This window comes from Sparus aurata, chromosome 13 (genome assembly GCF_900880675.1).
Source record: "Sparus aurata chromosome 13, fSpaAur1.1, whole genome shotgun sequence".
NCBI classification, from domain to species: domain Eukaryota; kingdom Metazoa; phylum Chordata; class Actinopteri; order Spariformes; family Sparidae; genus Sparus; species Sparus aurata.
In genome coordinates this window covers 26511011-26530685 of record NC_044199.1, presented here as the reverse complement: position 1 = coordinate 26530685, position 19675 = coordinate 26511011, and the positions used below count along the sequence as shown (strand labels likewise).

The window sequence follows — 19675 nt, the reverse complement described above, 5'->3', positions numbered from 1 at the left end:
TTGATCCACAGTGACACACTGCTGTGTCTTGATGGGCCTGCAGTAAACAGAGGGGATGAAGCTTAACGCTGCGAGTTTGGGTAATTTTCAGGCCACGTCACTGTCTTCACTCGCCTCTGCACAATGACAGAGGGATTCTACACCATATATGTTATGATGATAAAGGTCGGGCTGAACATTTTTAAATAAACATGATTCATTTTTGTCGGGGGTCTGTGTACGACATTCACACCCGCTTCATGCCATAATTGGCTTGCTTTGCAGAGCTCAGGAAAGGAGTAAGGGGTTGAACATTTCTCTCAAACTCTTTTTTTATCAATTCACTTTTTATGTGAACAACCATAGCAAAACACTATGAAAGTCTTCCAAGAGAGACCATCTGAAAATGTGGACCGTTATCCCCATATCTAAATGAAAAGTGCAGGTCCTGTTCAAAATGTGCCTGGTCGGAACATGCTGTCAGACAGAGATTCCCTCCTTTTTTTGCTGACTATCACATGTCCCACCTCATTCAAAATTGTTACTTTTGATTTGGGACAGCTAGACAGAGGATAATTCATCAAAAGACATATTTCTGAGCCTGACCCTTTTTTCTTTACATGGATACATGTATCCAGGATGAAGTACCAGCTGGTTAGAGCGCAGTGGCAACTTTTTCGGACAGCACCTGATACGAAAGAGTTCTGTTTGACCCGACCCTTTACCTTCCTCGGCACCTGCCATGGCACATATTGTGCTTCCTCATAATGAAATAACAACTGAAATAATAAAGTCCTTAAAAGCACAGTATGTGATTCTTGCTGACGTTAAGTAAGTTCTACAACTCTCTGACCTATCATTTGACATTTCCCAAGGAGTTACAGGAACAGCCAGTTAAACAAAACGCACCAATACCTTGAGTAAAATCACGGATATTTCGGGTTTATATTGTGCTTTGGTGGAATTTACAATCACTGACTTCTGCTGAGGGTGTGGGGTAGAACAGTTTGTTGCAGTGTATGTGTAAGAAGCAGGCTTTGGGCAACTAAACTGTCAGAAAACTAAAAAGAAAAAAAAGAAAACTTCAAAAAGTGAGATTAAGAGAAATATTTGAAAAGTAAGGAGATTAAGAGTAGATAATTTTTTTTACTGTGAGGACTGTTGATATATTTGCATTTCTAGTAATACATGTATCTCTCCAAGTGTGGTCATTCCACGTGTTTTTGTGCAATACGGAGCTCAGCAGAAACTGTTTCACTGTAGCAGCATGTTGTAAACGTTGGGGAGAACTTGACTGTAATGATGTACGAGCTCAGTTTTTCCCACGAGTGGATGAAAGAAGAAAACCAGTCGGGGGGAAGTATTAGAAGAAATAAAGTGGAAACAAAATAGAAATTGGCTCCAGTGTTGGGGGAATGGGATTCTTTGCAGCAGTCCAAGAAGCCTCAGGGTAGATAAAAAGACTAAATGTAGAGAGAAAAAAAAGAATAATTTCTGCAATTATACAGCAATTAGTCAGCACTTCTCTGCGACTGTTTGACGCACTTAAGTTAAATTAATTTTTACTTATTAAAAAGGAGAGGAGAGATTTAAAGAGGCTGGGATGGCCTACTTGTTGGCTTGGTGATATTTCTGCCCTCGTCTGCAACAATTAATGTAATCAATCTGCACATTATCAGCCACACTGACATCTCAGCTAAATATGTAGTCTGTAAATTTAATCTATTAATTTAACTCATGAACCAAACAAAAACCCATAATGTGCATCAGAGTGTTGATCAATCCCAGAGAACTTTCCCTGAAATGTAATCGTTTCGTTGAAATCGTCAGTCAGCAAATTTGTTTATTGTAAAAATCCATCGAAAAATCTAACTCAAACTATCCATAACCCCAAAGTAATCTTTCCTGAAATATTTTGTCAGAGCTGTGGTTTGATCTGTGGTGTGTTTTCAGCAGCATAGACTCTACTGAATGATAATAGAAAGGAATAGTACAGGACAACTACAGGCAGCAGTGCATCTCTATGATCCTCTTGTGCTTCCGCTACCACACAATCTTACTTGGATCATTTGGTCACTTTGATTACAAAGGTAACACCAACTTTCAGAGTATGTAGGCTTCAATATAGTATACAGGAATCCAGGGAAGTAGACAAGTCTCTATTACTGTGGTGGCATGTCCCTAAAATAGAAGAGAACAATTTGCTACTTGTAGCTTTATATTTAACATTACTTTTGACAATGACTGTATAACTAGAAAATCAGGAAGAACCTGTGCAGAGTTCAGTTGCTATAACAGAAGAGCCAAACTTCTACTCTGGAAAAAAGTGTAGTCTACACTGCGTGGCTCTGCCAAGGTGCAGGAGGTTGATGTCACGAGACAACAGATCTGCTGCACTTCTTCGTCTTCTTCCCTGTGTTTATTCTTGGCTCTCTTTATCGACTGTAATTTCACTGAAACCAATAAATATCTGTTAATATATATATATTTATGTGTGTGTGTGTGTGTGTGTAATAATTTACCAGCTCAATATATGTTGTGCATTCTTATCTTATATAGATTCTTTGGGTGTGCAAAGGATGAAAACATCCTGTAAGCGTCTGTATCCTGTCTCTATTTCTCCATCATCTATCCTGGCTATTGTTGTAATTAAAATCTATTATGTACAATATGAATAATGTTGAGTGAGTCATTACGACTTGCCATCGCAGCTAGATGGCAGAACACACAAATCTGTTGCTGGATAGTATCTAAAGTATATAGTTCAGGAAATATTATAGATCCGAAATGAAGCTGACACATTGATCTGCTATCAATATCAATGAGTTGGGCAACACATTAAAAAGAACCCCTTTGCCTCTACACTCTCTTTCACTCAGGGATAAAGAGGGGGGATTGCAGGTTAACATGGGATGTACATTTTGGTCATTTCTTTTAAAAAAACCTCCACTTTTAAAATTGATTTCTGAATCTCATTCCTGACTCGTCAAAAAAATATTGACACCTTGGGATTGTAGGTCAGGTTGGTCGTCTTCTCAAAGCGCCAGTTTTTGACAAGTTGAGAATGACACCCAAAAATCAACTTTCTTACAAAATGGAGCTTTTACACGGAGGACAGGATCCCACCTCAAATTGCCTGCTGCTTTCAAAATACACCAAACGTGACAGGCTGAACGATAGGGAGACATCCAGCAAACCTCCACGATAAATGGTGTAACAGGTCTAAATATTTCACACAGTGTATGCGTCGTAAAGCTTCAAAGAACAGCTGGAACAAGCAGCATACAGAATATACAATATATACGTGATAGTGTCATAGAATGTAAAAGAATGCTTATTTTCCCAATCTGAAGACACAGAAAGGGGCACTTAAAAGTAAAACAATGTTGAGGAGGTTAAGTGGAAGTTAAAAGATAAAAAAAACATTCGGGAAAAGTATTAAAATACAATTATGGTTCACGTTAATATCAGTTACCAATCTGCAAAAAAATATGTCATAATGTGATGTGAGGTAGCAAACTTTAATGCCCCACTTCTCTCCCTTCCTTCCTTTGATGTGAGAAATAAAAAGCTGCTGTCAGAGATGATTTGGTGCAGAGTGTGGAGGTTTTCTAAGGATTTAGGGAATATTTGTGGGACAGATTGAGCGAAATGGGGACTTTCAGCAACATGAAGAGGAAGAGGAGGTGATAAAGTGAAGAGAGAGCTCTGACCTTGAGCGGAGCCTAAATAAATGACGAGGTGATGGTGTGCTCCCAGGGTGACACCTGGGGGCGAGACAGCGCTGTTTGACTTATTCATAGCAGACAAACCGTCAATCTCTGCCTCTACTTCAGTTTTCTGTCCTCTGTCTCTCCGCCTCAGCTGCAGCACTGATGTACAATTTTAAAATCACTGCCTAACTGTAAATACTTAAATAGAAGCCTGGTTTCAAATAATAAAGAGCCCGCAGATAACAGTTGGGTACAAATCTAACGTTAGGATGGAAATACTTGTTCTAAAAACGATTTATTTATTAACAAAAAAGATTTCTAAACAAAGATATAAAAAATATAAAAATACTATATAATACAAATAAACACTCGACAGCTCAATGCAACATGGACATATTTTGGTTTTTAAGATTTAGTTTTCTGCAATAGAAATACAGTATTTCCCGAGTGCCTACATTGGTATTTTTGCCTATTGTGACATTATTTCTTGGACTATCTTTATACTACAAAAACTACTACAAAAAAAAATACTACTGAAAATAAGATTTGTATGTCTCTTTTGATTAATGCCTAAAGGCTGAACCCCGTCTCCAGAAACTGTGCCTTTAAACAAGTCGTCTGGTCTTCTGTAAGGTTGTGATGTCACGACTATTCAGTTACAGCCTTCAGTCACGGCGCCTATCTGCCGTTGTTTCAAAAACACCAGCAGATCTAATGCAAAACAACAGGAGGTGTTACCTGCTCAGGCCTGTGGAGGCTGACCAATCAAGAAGACCGTGCTTTTTGGGAGGGGGGTCTAACAGGGACCAAAACCATTCTGATAGACAGTGAATATAGGCACTACAGGAATGGACAGCATGAGAAAAATCATATGTTTTAAGAACATTAAAGCATGACATTTTATCAACGTTGTTTTTTTTTGTTTTGTTTTGTTGCTGTCTTGTTTGCTTATTCCCACATGAGGTCTCTGTTCTGTGTTTATGCACTGATAAAAAAAATGCTGCACTGATAGTATAAAGGTGTCACAAAGAAAAGAAGGTTGAACCAAGGCTACACAAATAATACGTTCAATAACAGCCTGAGACTTTAGGAAAGCTACCTTCTTTTCCACCACGATTTCAAAGCAGGAAACACTAAACAGTCTCTAGACTTTGAAGTGAAAGACCACTGTTGTACATTCTGATGCAATCAGAGCCTCTGGCAATGCATATAATTTGAGAGAATAGTGCACCAAATCAAGCGAGTGTGACGAAGGACGAGCCCTGCTGACATAAGCAGTAAGCGATGCAGCAGAACAGCAGTGTGTCAGCTGGATAACAAAGCTAATTGGCATTGAATTAATAGAATAATGGGAGTCTTGCAGATAGACCACTTGAAAGTCATTTCTCCTTTTCAAACGCAGCTTTTGTTGGCCTAAATCCACAACTCAAATTAAAAGTTACGCTTCATCTGTCGCCATCAGGAAATTTGCCATCAGTATGCACTCACTCCGAGTTAATCAGGACTAATCAAGCCAATCGCTGCATTCTCATTAGCTCGCCAGAGACGTGGCAACTGTGACTCAGCAGAGGAGACAAAGATAATCCATCTGCTGCAATGAGATGGAAGTGACTGACAACACCTGGAACAGCCATGACCAATTACGGCATCATGAAGTGACAGACGGTGCATGTTTGTATTGATATTTTCTGACTTGAAGTGACATCCTGCAGTCTCGGGAGAAAATAACTTAAATTCTTTTCATCTGGGATTTGTAGTCAATTAAAAAGACTATCATGTCACCATTTCATTTAAGCTCCCCACTTCTCCTGTTTCCACGGAGACATTACCATTGGAGACCAGGATATTAATCACTGAATTAATTATTATGGGCTGCCTTGAGGGAGCAGAAGGGGGTATTAACCCTTATTAACAGACAGCAAGAGAGAGAGGAGAGGAAGACGTTCTGTGCTATTTTAACCTCTGCTTTTTTCTTTCGCCGCTGTGTTTTGAAATGAGTAAAATAAATTGCTATATAAGGAAAGGTAGAATAATATATGAGGACAGACACACAAGGAGGGAATACAACTACAAAATCAAATCATTTAAAAGTCCTGCATTCAAAAGTACTGTCACTTTACTTTTATATTACTGGATTATCATTACTGATGTATCAATCTGTGGCAGCTGGTCAAAAGAGGGCACTGATTGGTGAATAAATTACACCAAATGGCATTTCAGTCGGATTATCTTAACTCTTACCTGCTATTTGTTTGACAAGTAACCTTTAGCTGTATGCCATCCTCCTTCACTACACCTACAACAGAACCAGCTGAGGACCAATTAAAATTCACTTGATGCCAGCTAATATAAATGTTGTTAGTGTGTAAACAAAGTCAAACTCAGTTAGTGAAGCCCGGTGCTTTAAACACAGGGGAAGGCTTGTGTTTTCCAAAGTGTTTCCAGTGGTAAGATGCTTTCTCTAACAACAGTGAGGTACAGTAAAAAATGTGGCTACTTGCTGGTTGAACACATACTGTACATTGGAAAACCAAATTTCCAACCAAAGCCATTATTTCTTTTAATTCATTATTTTTAAAGATGCCCAGTGACAAGTCTTTTCCTAGCCCTCTGACTTTGTTAGCTGATGGCTAACAGGTTGTACTGGTTGTTTTATATTATTTTATTCCATTTTGTTTTTCACATTCACGTTAGAATAATCTCATTAATCTCATTTGATGACACGCAGCATTTTTAGGGTTATTACAGCAATTCTGAAATCTTACGCAACTACTGTCTAACAAGTAGCATTCATCGGGTTCAAACAAGAAATTTAGAAAACATTTTGGGCAGTTAAGAGTGTTTTTTGCAAATCTGACTTGAGACATCAGTACATGCAAGCAAGATTTGAGTATGAATAAGGAGTTTTCCACTATGAATCCAGCATCAGAAATGCCTCTCCGATGCCACCTAAAACGCTGGATGGGTGCCAACAATAAGGCCTACATGAGTCTATGCACTGATCTGAGTCAATACCACATAATCTATTAGGCCCAAAACAGGACCCTAGTACTTCCCTGCAATGTCCCATACACTGTACGACACTTGACAGATTTGTCACTGCACAAGCAGCCAATATCTATAAAATTCAAGCACAGTTTAGCAAACGTACATTTGTTGGAATTTTTGTTATTTTTCAGTTATGACTGACTGTCCAACTAGATTATGGAAGAAAGCTTGATGTCATTCATTCTTTGTATTGCTGTATACTGTATATATATGTATTAACACACTGCTATTTAATTGATACTTGGTATCGGCTAATGTTAAGGTATTGGAATCAATATCGGGAACAAAGAAATGGTATCGTAAAATTCATGCAAGACTGTCAAAACAAACTATTTACTGGGTGAAACCTAAACCTACCAAAACCTGCTCATGTAAGTCGATCCTTCACTAGATGAACATTTAGCCTCTCAAAACTTTCAGAAACCGTCTGTGATGCAGTCGGACCACCGTCCAGCCAGCCATAGCGGCCCTCGCCCCAAATTCGTCCCATTCACCTCTGGCCTCGTCACTCCCTCCACACCGTCTAATCTCCCCTGTGTGAGGGGATTTGCATGTTGCCCTGTCAGGCTAAACTGGAGTGGAAGCGCTCCTGAGCTCCGGGGCTTGGTGCTGATGGATTGGGAGAGGCCCATGGGATTAGCGGTGACAGGTGGAATGCAGCGGGGACCACAGCCAGAGACAGAGAGGGGTTGAAATGTAGACTTTCCATTCTGACGCCGATATTGTTGTGCGGCTCTTAAGTCCTTATCTGCAGTACACAGGCAGAGATGTGGCGAGCAGGGGTGGTGGTTATGGTGGTGGGTGGGGGGGGTGGACTGCACACATGTGAACAAAGCGAGTGTACTCCTTAAATGAGTGGCCTTAATCACAGTCACAGGCCCGCTATAGTGTCCTCTATAGGTTGCTTACGTGAGGCCAGGCTATAATTTCCAAGCCGCTCTAATGTACCTCGGGATCCTCCATCTTGTGTTCTCCTCTGGTGTGGGGGAGGCTGAAAGATACAGGCTGGTTTTGGTCCTCCTTTCATCTCCTAAAATCTTACAAACTCTATTACTGTACAAGATCCATAAGGGCTTATAAAGCAGATAAGAGAAGTATTATATGAGCGACTTAAAATAACTATAGAAGCCATTTTTGCTGTATCTTAAAATAACCCAAACAATCCATCTTCTTGAACTTTAAGCTTGACAAAGCCATTCAAACAGCTGAGAAGGGCTTAACGGGAAGTGAGAAACCATCAAGAATTACAGGCTTTACCAGTCTATAGGTTTCACCATGACAGTGCATGTCAGCAGGGAGAATGATGACGGACAGGAAGCCTGATCTTTGATTGGAAAACAAAGACGACCAGCCCTTAAAGGCAGGAGAGGAACACAGGCAGACAGTTAACTGTACAAGCTCCAAATTCTCCACCCTTCAACCAAAGTACGCAATTCTTACTGGACATCAGAGCCCGCAGGATGCTGAGTTTGAGCCTCGTAATTTGGACAAAAGGGAAGAGAAGTCACAGACAGGGTGAAAGACGACACCTAGACATTGTATTCTCAGTGAATCACACCATGAAGCGGACAGCGGCTTGACAAAAAAGCACGGTCGCTTATGTAACTGGAGCTCAAATACACACAGTGCGAAGCCCCGACTGGAAAGCTGACAGACAGCGAGACAACCTAATTCCCTTACAAGCATTCAACATAGCGTGTATGCAAGTCAGACAGTGAAGAACACTATGGCTGGAGAAGAGAGAGAGAGACAAAAAATCAATACGAGCAGAGACACACACTGTCTCCTCTCTTTCCTTCTCACAAACACAACCACATATACATACGAGTGTGATGGCACTGTGCACGTAGAGGCATACACACAGCATGAGCAGCAGAAACATGAGACAGAAGCTAACAACACAAAACACAGAACTTGATACTTAATACCTCTATACTATGGTTTTAAACTACAGTCCTCATGCAGATTACCACTTATATGCAGCAGGTTTGTGCTGTAATTTATTGAAATGATACAACCAGGCTATGAATCACATCATATCATCAGTGTCTGATGAAAACCTCATATTTCCTGAATACTGTTATAGAGAAACTAAGGAAATGTTCTTATCATTGAAGATAACAGTGAGATGAAAAGATTAATATCAATGTCAAGGTGCTGGAGACGAGACGTGTTTAGTTAAACTTGGCATTAAGTGCTCATATGACTGAAGTTTAGGAATTAACACAGATTTTGTTTGTAGCTACGCTAGCAGTGTGACTCTAGGAACGTTATAGTGGGTTTGTCGGTTTACCACTTTGGTTCAGAAACACCTCTCTGATGCTCTGAAACTGTGTGTAATTATTTATGCAGGATGAAATTTGTTCGTTTTGAGCACCGGCATGAATCACACATCCTGGGAAATAATTATTTGTCCCCTCCAATTTCAGTCAAAGTGAAATAGCACATTTTTTAAGTGTCAAAAGTTTGCGAATCCCAGGCGGCCTTATAGCTCACTTGGTAGAGCATGCTCCCACATACAAAGGCTGAGTCCTCAGGAGTCAACCCAGTCGCCAGAATTAAAGTTAGACTTTCCACAAAAAATAGCCAGCTTTTGACTCTGACTCTCCTATCTGATGCTATCAAAATAAAGACTAAAATCCCCAAAATAATAATACAAAAAGGTTGCCACTCCCACCCTCTTTCTCAGAATGGTTTGATCCACTGCCTCATAAATGCCAGTTTGATATCGATCTCTCCATCTCTGAAAGAAAGCAATTAAAACCACAAAGTTTTTTTGTTTTTTATCTTCAGGGTTGTGTAATCTTAATCAATGCAGAATTACATAATTAATGTTAAGTCAACAGACAAGTTTAGGTTTACTAAATTATTACTAAATTATGAGGTTTTCATATTATTTAAGCAATATATTATAAAACGCCAAAGTAATCTCACTACAACTAAAAATTATATGGTTATGGTGGAAGTGTATCATATAAATAATATCCATTCTTCAGACAGATACTTGTTCAGTGCCAACAATAATGCATCTTAAATTCAATAAGAAAATTAACAATGAGCCTAATATGGAAGATTTTTCATGATATATGATGGACGATGCAACTTAAATGTGAACTTCAGTTGTGATTCCAGCTAAGGACAGACTACGCAACTGTTAGTGGTGTGAGGATATATTAAAAATAACACTTTGCACAGATTTTGCACAGATTATCTAGCTTTCTGCCAATGACATCAAGACTGGACAACATACTGATTTAGTTATTTCATCATTTTTTTTCCACTGTCAGAGGCCACTCATAGGAGGGTGTCAAGATTTAGTTTGATTGAATCAAACTTGTCTGAAATGATGACAGACGTCTTGACAGGCGAGGGATTTAAGCACTTGTCTAAACTAATAAGGAAACAATCCAATCAGCCGTGATGGCACATAGCGATTATAATCGACTTAAAAGTTGTGTAATGTGTCCCTAGCCTGAGGACAAATATGGACTAAACATCCAGTAACTTTTGTACTTTTTTGAGATAAAATCCTCTGATATTGAGATAAAAGTGTGTCTTACCTGGGGGAGATGTCACAGCCCTGCTGCATGAAGGCGCCCAGGGAGAACCAGAGAGAGTTGAAGATACCAAACTCATTGGGGGGCTGGTCGCTTGGCTGACCGTCGGTGCCCTCTTCGGGCTCCTCGGTGTGCCATTCGTACGGGCTGAAGCGGCTGACCAGGAAGAGCACCACGCTCACGCCGATATAGGCGAACACGATGCACATCCATATCTCGTAGGCCAACGGGTCCAGGAAGGAGAATACCCCTGGTTTGGACTTTTGGGGTTTCTTAATCATGATGGAAATGCCCAGCGACATGAAGGGCTTGGAGAAGTCAATCACCTCCTCCCGGACCAACGTGATAGTCAATGGGGCCACAGCGATTTCCGCTTTCTGTGGGGGATTTGGATGAAAAGGAATTTGATGAGCCATCTGAATGAGAGCATCTCTAAATCCAAATGATGACAGATAAACAAATGCAAATGATGGATCATCTCTCTGAGCCCGGCCGCGCAACAATCAAACATCACTTAGTCACACATGTGACACGCTGAAGGGCTGATATCCAGCCAGCCATCAGGAAACAAAACAACAACAATTACCCCCTTTTTCTTTTCTCCTCGGCTAATGTCGTCATCTCTGAATTTCGCCCTTGACTGAACAAATCTCAAAGTTATCAAGTTCAGTCGACTGCTGAATACATTTCAGAGTGATCAAGTTAAGAAAGAGAAAGAGGACAAAAATGAAATTGATAAAAGAAATTGTTAGGCCCTCTCTAAAGCTGAGAGGCTTAGCTGAACTCTGGGAGAATCAGCACGGAGGATAAAATAATGTGTCAGAGAAATATGCTTACAGCACAGGAAGGCAAAAATGGGAAACAGCCACCTCTATGGTTCTGCAGCTGTGGAAAACTGCACACTGGCTTGCTGCAAATCCGCAAACCAGATTACAGCGAGTGACTTAGCAACACTCATGACCTTGTCTGCCTGGCTTGGGGGCAAAAAGGGGCTTAATATCAGCAAGATTTTAAACTTTCATTAGGACCATCTGACACTTAAGGAGGTCCGAGAGGAGAAAAACAGGAAAGAGGGAAAGAAAATGAAAGCGAATTAAGTCCTTTCATCCTCAGCAGAATGCACTAAGATGACAGCTCCGGGGCGTTCAGTGTGTGCTGAAATACATGGCAGGTTAAAGGGAGGCTGGGCTTTTGTGGTAGCACAGGGCTTTTCATAGAGAACTCAGAAGAAATGACTGTTCTCTGAGCAAAGTGCTGACGGCTTCCATGTCCTCAGACGTTCCCATGAACGGTGCCAGCTTCCCGTCTGCCCACAGTCACACACTCAATGGTGCAGTGCTCGCTACACAAACTGGTGCACAGCAGCCATTTTCAAACACACAAACAGGTATTACTATACTTGTGAGGGGCTTGCCCTGACCCTGCTCATTCTCTCCCTCGACTATCTCAAATCTTCACCCAAGAGTAACCTATGGAAGATTTTGTTCATATTTATTTTCAATTGCTGCAAAATGCTCACAGAAACATCCACTGGATCAAATCCTCATCAGGTAACATTCATATAGACAAACAGCACCAGGCCATATGTATACACAGGTAAGTTTACATTACCATAGCCCATAAGAAACACAGCAATTTTTGGCACAAATGATTCCACAGCTGCTGTTTGTCTCTATGAATTATATCTATTGAAGGTCTGAGGTTTGAAACATCATAAATAAAGTAAGAACATGAGATCAACAGTTTTTATGGTGTCTGGATTTTGCGTTTTTTTTAAATAAACTGAGGAAATATTTGTACTCAAATCAGTTCGGTGGATGGCTGCTACACTTGCCTGAAATCTTTGACTACTGCCCTGAACAGCTGCTCCTACACTATGTAACTAGGACTGAAAGGGTACCGTCTTCTGCAAGAAGTGTGTGATGCTGTACAGCACTGCGTCACACACCAACAATTGTGGTTCTTCAGCTAGTCATAAGACACTGAAGACAGGATGTTGACAGAGGAAGCTAAAAAGTGGTAAAAGAGAGCATGACCAGACGGTGAGGGGGAATCAGGGTGTGATTTGTGCAATCTGTGGAACAAAAGTCAATTATATATGTTTTGGCAACTCAAAGAACTTGGTGGCACTTTACGGAGAGATTGTGGTTTTGGTTGAGGCAGACACACTGACTTTTTACTGTTTTACCCAAAACCAGCATCTTTCCTCAAGTGTTTTAATAGCCTAAACCTAACAACACATGGGGTACAGGACACCCTCTGTGTAGACCTCCTTATGACATGTGTTCAGTATTAATTAAATTTGATCGCCTGGTGGCTCACTGTTTTGGCCCACATGCTTTTCCAAGCCTTTTTTTGGGGCAGCTGTGTCTATAGCAAAGAGTCGGCTGATCAGTAGTGTGAGATGACTTTCCAACAATAAAAATTACTAAAAAATAGGAAATCAAATAGGATTTCTAGGGGTTACTTTAAGATAAACAGGTTTTAAATTGAAGCTCATAACAACAAGCCCTCCTAAATAACAAGGATCTTCTGTCTTTTTAAAACTTTTTTTTAACTAAGACCAAATGAAAATGCCATTTATCTGATCAGCCTCAATGAGCCTCAATGAGCCTTACACATCAATAAACTAGTGCTATCTTGCTGTCAATCAACACTGTCCCTTGTGACCCCTGTTTGTGTGTTGCTTTGGCGATCCAAGCAGACACGGGTGCATCATGTTCCCCCCCCTCGAGGATGGAAAGATTTGCTATTATTAATGTTGATTGCTGCTTTTGTTATTCATGGTTTGTGATGCTTTTGTGAAGAATTCATGAAGGGCACATTTGACACCACTGACCCTGCCGATGTCACAAAGGCGAGCGACAAGTCCGGACTGACATAAACACTGAGTTTAAATAAGTCACTTGTTTTTAAGTTCTACTTTGTCGTTCTTCGATTTATTGTTTGTGGCGTTGTTGTGAGAAACAGATTTCACTTCCGTAATAAGCCGTTATATAATGTAGTGAATGCATTTTTAACAGAATTTCTCCAGATTTTAAATTGAACATCTTGACAGCAACTGATCACATTAAATGCTCATTATATTTCTCGTTATTCTGGGAAAATCAGTGTGTGATAGACCCATATCTGGAGCTAATTAGAGAGTTTGAAAGGTAGATAAATAAAAAAAATAATTATAATTGTACATTAATCATGTCTTCCACCCAAAGCAACGCTTTTGTACAGGATGTGTTAAGCTCACAGTGCTTGTTATAGAGATGCAAACCGCCAAGAACACAGCTGCACTTTTTTTTCCTGTGCTTGTTGACCAACCTGGTTAGTCTTACACCCAAAGTGCAGTGTACTGCTTGATCAGTCCTGACATATCCCGAGCTGCGCCTCTCCCCGCACTCGCTGCACTCGACTTCACAGTGACTCACTGCACCAAAGAGGCACAGGCGAGAAAAATGCCACTTTGTGAAAATGCCACTTAACTCATCACAATAAAAAAGACCAGAAAAACTGTGGTTTCTCCTTTTGTAACACAGATTTATCTCAGACAAATTGCTGTTGCTGCTCATGCACAGCGGAGATAAAGCCTGGGAGAAGCTTGTAAACTGGATAAAGGTCAAATAATTCTTCTTCTTCTGTCTCCATCAGTGACAAAGCAGAACATTTTCTTTTTCACGAAAAATGTTTTGGATTGTTAAACCTCCAACTCTGAGTTACAAAATTGTCACTTTTTTTGTCCTTGAAAACATAGTGCGGGAGCACAAACACTCCTCTCATCATCCCACACTGCAAGCTTGCATCCACTTTGATCCCACAGCAAGGTCAGCGGCACAAAGACATCTCAAACCCCAAAACCAAACCGTCACCTCAGAGATTCTTTAACGAGCTCCACAAAGACACATTTCCTCTTTAACCTCTCCAAAAGATCAGCTCTAATGCCCCACTAATACCCCTCCTCCTGTTGGCATTACCACCACCAGAGACTGTTTACAACTTCATTTCAGATGGGTTTAATTATCGACACAGCAAACAACACACAGGAGCTTCAGACAGAGATTAAATTGAACTCTGCAGATCAAGAAATATTGCCTGTTAACACATTCTGTCAAATCAACATTAAAATCTGTATTTTGCACAGAACAAGACATACAGAATGTTTTATATATAATAATATTTTCAACAAACTAATTTGCTCCCCTTGTTCATTTGCTGTTAATCCAAACTTCTCCATGTTTGACCTGTTTTCTTGATGAATGTCATTTCCTCAGCACTAATTTCATCACTACACCACCACTCATTGTGTTGCTCTGGGTCCCTCTTCTCTAACAGAAATATTATTTTCATTCACTTATTATTATTGCTTTTTAAAAGCAAGTAAAGATATTAAATGCAACATTTCCACAATAAAAATGTAGAGAACGACTCAACTTTTGTTACACATTTTGTTGAGCTGTGTACTTTGCTTTAATCCAAATATTTCCAATAATGTTAACCGTATGTTACTCAAGATAACCATGTGTTTCACTGGTTCACTATAACCTCTGAGTAAACACCGGATGATTTGTCGGAGAGGAGGGAAAGAAGTCTCAGAAAGTGACTAAACACAAGCATGAATAAAACATTTCCTCACCCTTTAACAATTCTGCCTGAGTCACGTCAGACAGATTTTCATTGGCAATAGTGGGTTGTTAAACAAGTAAGACAACAACTCCCATGATTCCACGCTACTTCATAATGTCATCAAACTGCATCTTTTGTTCTCATTTCTTTGGTGGAGCGACGCCTCGCTGCAGAAGTTACATACCGTGGACTGTCAGAAACTGTTGCAAATACTATGCAAATATGTTTCACATATAAAAAGCCTTCCAGCAGGTCAAACTGCAAAATCACTCTTGTTCCTGTAATGCGTTTAATTTGAAGTTAATTAAATCATTTGTCAGTAGTTTAAACAGGGATCAAAAAAGCAAAAAACGTTGAAAAAGATTTCATTTAGTGAATTAATGAAAACAGTAAGCTTGTTAAAACTCAGAGCAGCAGAGTGGTGTTGAATTTGGAGCCAAAACAATCTACATGGAGCTTAATTTACCATTTGAGCTATGACTCATTTAATATAGCTCGCGCTTCTCGATGTTTTTTGTGTTCGTGATAAGCCTTTATTAACTTGTGCTGGTCACGGCTGCCGTAACTTTAATAGAGGCTTTTATCAGAGAATTTATGATGAATTGTTTCCACACAGGAATTTATTAGTGACGTTTAAACAAGCACAGATATGAAAGAGTCCAAATTTTTATGACTTTACTGTGATTATGACAAGGTCATCAGGATAAGAAATGATGAAAATATTGTCTTGCTTTCATGGACTCGCTGCTTACAGTTTGAAAAGAATGAAGTTGACTCAGCTGAATAAATTCTGTCCATTTTCAGCTTTAAGAAAACTGAAAAGTCCGCACAGATTAGAGGAAGACACAACATTGTCTCTCATTATCATCCGGAATCTTACTGACAGCGTAGAATTAAAGTTTGGATGAGATGACTCAGCTTCCATGAAAAGCTCATTTCTGTTCTGAATAGTGTTTCAGGGAGCTGGGACACGAACGACTTCCTGTCATCCAAAGAGTAAATAACAGTGTTCTTACCCCGTACACCAGCTCCCCGACCATGCCGTTCCAGATCTTCGTCTCCGGGTCCCTGGCGCCGTACTTCCCGTCGGGAACGATGGAGATTTTGTACTTGATTCCGATGTGTTTGGCGATCTCGGAGGCCAGGTCCACGCAGTATCCCTCATACTGGTCGTTGCCCTCGTACATCTCCCAGTTCTTCTTAAGCATCACATAGGGACCCTCCTACACAAGGGACCATAACCAGTGAACCAAACCGTCAGACGGACAGACACACGGACATGAGGGCTCGCACAATGGAACAGACAACAGAATGACAAACAGGAGCTGCAGCTCACTGATACCAACCGGTGCTCAGGTTAGAGGGACCCTGTGGAGTCTTTTTTTCACAACTAAGAGTGATATGGAAAAATGTTTTGATGACCGGGACCCCATCTTGTTTGTATCACATGCACAAGCATGCAAGTGAAGCAATAGACATTGTTGCTGATGGTGTCATGCTTTTTCATTGATTGGCATTTGATGGCACGTTGAAACATACAAAGGCAGCAGAAGAAGGCTGCTAGCTAGCAAACGGGGTTGGAAACAATTTACAGCAAGCTTTAAAAGTTTTATTAGCAGAGAATGCATTCCACGATTTTTCTTTGTTAACAAGAAAACTCCACAAGATCCCTTCACTTTCACTTCAGAAATTCATTTTGTTCAGAACATTACAGTGAAAACATTTGATTTGTCATAAAGGAAGAAAAATAGTAAAATTTTAAAGCTGCACCGGAAAAAAAACTTAAAACATTCAACAGCTGACTGTTTTGTATTCTTATACATGAAAAAAAAAATCTTTCAAGTTATGATCATAACGTTTTAATTCAAATATCGTGAATGAATTTCACTTACACAGCGTATCTTTTACATTATCTACTACTAAAATATCTTACTTTTTTTTTTTAACCCAAACCATGATCATTTCCAAAACCTAACCAAACTGCGACTGGCTCTCAGCGGTAACCATATGACGACGAAGGCCCAGTCCGGTTCGTCTGTTGCTGGTTCTCTTAAGCGGTCATCTGTAATTGTTTTTTCTGTCGTTGTGGGAGCAGTCATATATGTAGTTTCAGGGATCACTGACATTCGACCTGTTCAGTTGTTCAGGTTTCGGCATTGAGAATGTTGCAGTTAGGAACAAAACACGGCGCCATAGTTGCAGAAGAAATATAAACATAATTCAAAACTAAATTGATTTAAGCTGTAGAAGGGAAAATCAGTTTTCTCCACAACTTAATCTTCAGCTTCAGCTCATTGTGAGAGACACAAAAATTGTGCAACCCAGAATAAATCTTGGCAATGTATGTTGCAAACTTGCCTTTTTTTATGTTGCAACTTTATGTTTCTTTTGATTCCTTTTTTAGATTTTATGTTGTGTTAATCCTTTGCTTATGCTTATGAAAAATAAAAACTCTTGGTTAGGGTAAGGATAAGATCATGGTTTGGCTTAAATATCTGGTTGTGTCCAAAAGTCTCTCAAAAAATATTCAATCGTTTCACCGGTACAGATGTACGAAGATGTATGTCTTGAAGAGTGGTCACATATTGTAGCAATGTGAATATGGAATGTATGAAATGTAGACAGTTTGTAAACAGTTTATCCTGGTGACTGGGTTGAATTTAAACCTCCTTACTGTAGGGGTTATCTTTTTAAGTTTTTATGTACACCAGCAGAGAACCAGACTTTTTCTAACGCAGCTGTTCATCTTTCATACCGATGATCAAACAAGGAGTTTGACTGCTTGTCCAAATTTGCAAAGTGCAGCTTTAAATGTAAGAAGCACTTCAAACTGACTGCCGGGGGGATGCATTTTAACTTTTTTGTGCTGAAGATAATTCAGCGTAAAACAGAAAAGGACAATGCGTGTGTTATCGTAATGACAGCCCTATGCTGTATATACACAGCACAGACTGGAGTTCAGGCAGGAGAGGGGAGAAAAATCATCAAAGCGTTAATGTGGATGCATGATACACAGAGATTCAAAGAGAAAGGGGGAAAGTATGACTAAGCAGAAACGGAGGCAGACATAAAGCTGAAGGGAAGTGAGAAATGAGCTGCAGTCAGACTGAATAACTTAATACGTAAAACAAGCCTGACTGGACTCAAACACTTAAAGTAATCAGAGGTAGATGCATCAGTCTGCGCTGCGACCAGCGGTGGGTTATAGATCATTAGATCCGCTGTTGCTAAGAAAGTGACCTGAATGTAAACCTTGTATGGTTTCTGCACTCATATTTCAAAACAAATTGCTTTTGTCATGGAAGGCAGCCTATTGCATATTGAGAACGGGAGCAATTTATTCCTCAGATGTGTTTGCTTGACATTGCCCCGGGCCAAAGCAAGGTAACCAAAGACTCCTCAGTGGGGAGAATGCAAATGCTCGGCTGAGCCTGCGGCACAACAAAATGTTAATGTACAACATAACAGATACCACAGTTTAGGAGTTTCCTGTCAAAATAAGACATTTGGAATATGAAATATATGTCTTACAACAGCTCTTTCAAAAAATGTTAATCTAATAATTGCAATCTCAGAGAAATATTTAAGCGTAGTCCTCACAGAATTTACACATGCATTGAATTATGAAGCTTATTACAACACATTTTGCCATTAGCTATATAATCTATCACTTTTCTGTACCTTTGCACACTGTAGTTATTGCAAACTCAGATCATATTAATATACGGAAATACAATCTAAATGCATAAAAGAAGGGCTAACCTGCTGTTGAGGCCCTATGGCAACACTGAGCCATGCAACCAGTCACGCAGCAGACTCAGAAAGAAACCAGCGAACATCCCGAATGTGCTCAAGAATTATGAGATAGTTAAGGGAAAATCCGATTAAATGCAGAAGGTTTAAAGTTAGATTTGGAGATATGGACAACCTTCTATAAACCAGATCAGAACATATCTAAAGATATGTTTTTGCTTTAGGGGTGAAAACTACATTAGCATACTAATTTGCAAGTATTTAATCTATTTAAATTGCCACACAGTAAACCTGGGGCCTTTGAGAGTCTGGGACAGTCTGTTTTGTTGTTGTTTTTTTTTCCCCATCAGAATTTTCTTTCAAATTATGATCTTTTTGAAGATAACCTGACAAAGGTCCAAGGACCAAAATGTTGTTGTCAATAAACTTAATTGCAAGTGAAGTGGACAGTGTGCAGGAGTCTTTTTCCTGAAGCTATGATCCTTAAAATTTCCATGAAATCAAACATCATTCATATCATCGTTTTTGATACTATATATTGATGTCAATGTAATTTCTATATCGGAGTTTTCAATTGTAGGTTTGCCATTCCAGGATTCAAATATCCTACCTAACCACAAATGACTCAGCGCATTAATGTTTGCAATTTTATCTCATTGACATCAGCCCCACTTTTTACTTCACAAGACTAAAAGCCTGTCAGAGCTTTATGAAGTTATTTCTTACAGCCTCTACTCCAAATTAAAAAGTAGTGATGTGCCACTCAGTACTATTTGCATTTTCAAAACTTGTTTAATGATCCTAAAGGGCCGGGCCAGAAAAAGGGCATGTGTGTTTTCTGAACTCTCTGCATGGAATATATAGAATGACTTGAAACTCAAACACTCAATCTCATTAAATACATTCAAATCCAAAATCAAAGAAGTAGAGGCAACAGTCCTGAGGAAGCCAAAGTTTCACATCTCTCTATAAAAGCAAGGAATCTCTGTCTGTCTGTCTGTCTGTCTGTGT

The 19675-nt window shown here is 39.7% G+C and overlaps 1 protein-coding gene across 2 annotated transcripts in view; it reads right to left on the bottom strand.

Annotated features, from left to right (window-relative positions):
- The window catches only part of gria4b (glutamate receptor, ionotropic, AMPA 4b), a 146774-nt gene that overhangs the window by 17018 nt on the left and 110081 nt on the right, over window positions 1–19675 (bottom strand). For both annotated transcript variants that reach the window (XM_030436965.1, XM_030436966.1), the window contains exons 10-11: window positions 15928–16134; window positions 10301–10674 (exon numbers count right to left, since the gene is read on the bottom strand). In XM_030436965.1, the coding sequence (XP_030292825.1) occupies window positions 10301–10674; window positions 15928–16134 (581 nt within the window). The remainder of the gene's footprint in view (window positions 1–10300; window positions 10675–15927; window positions 16135–19675) is intronic.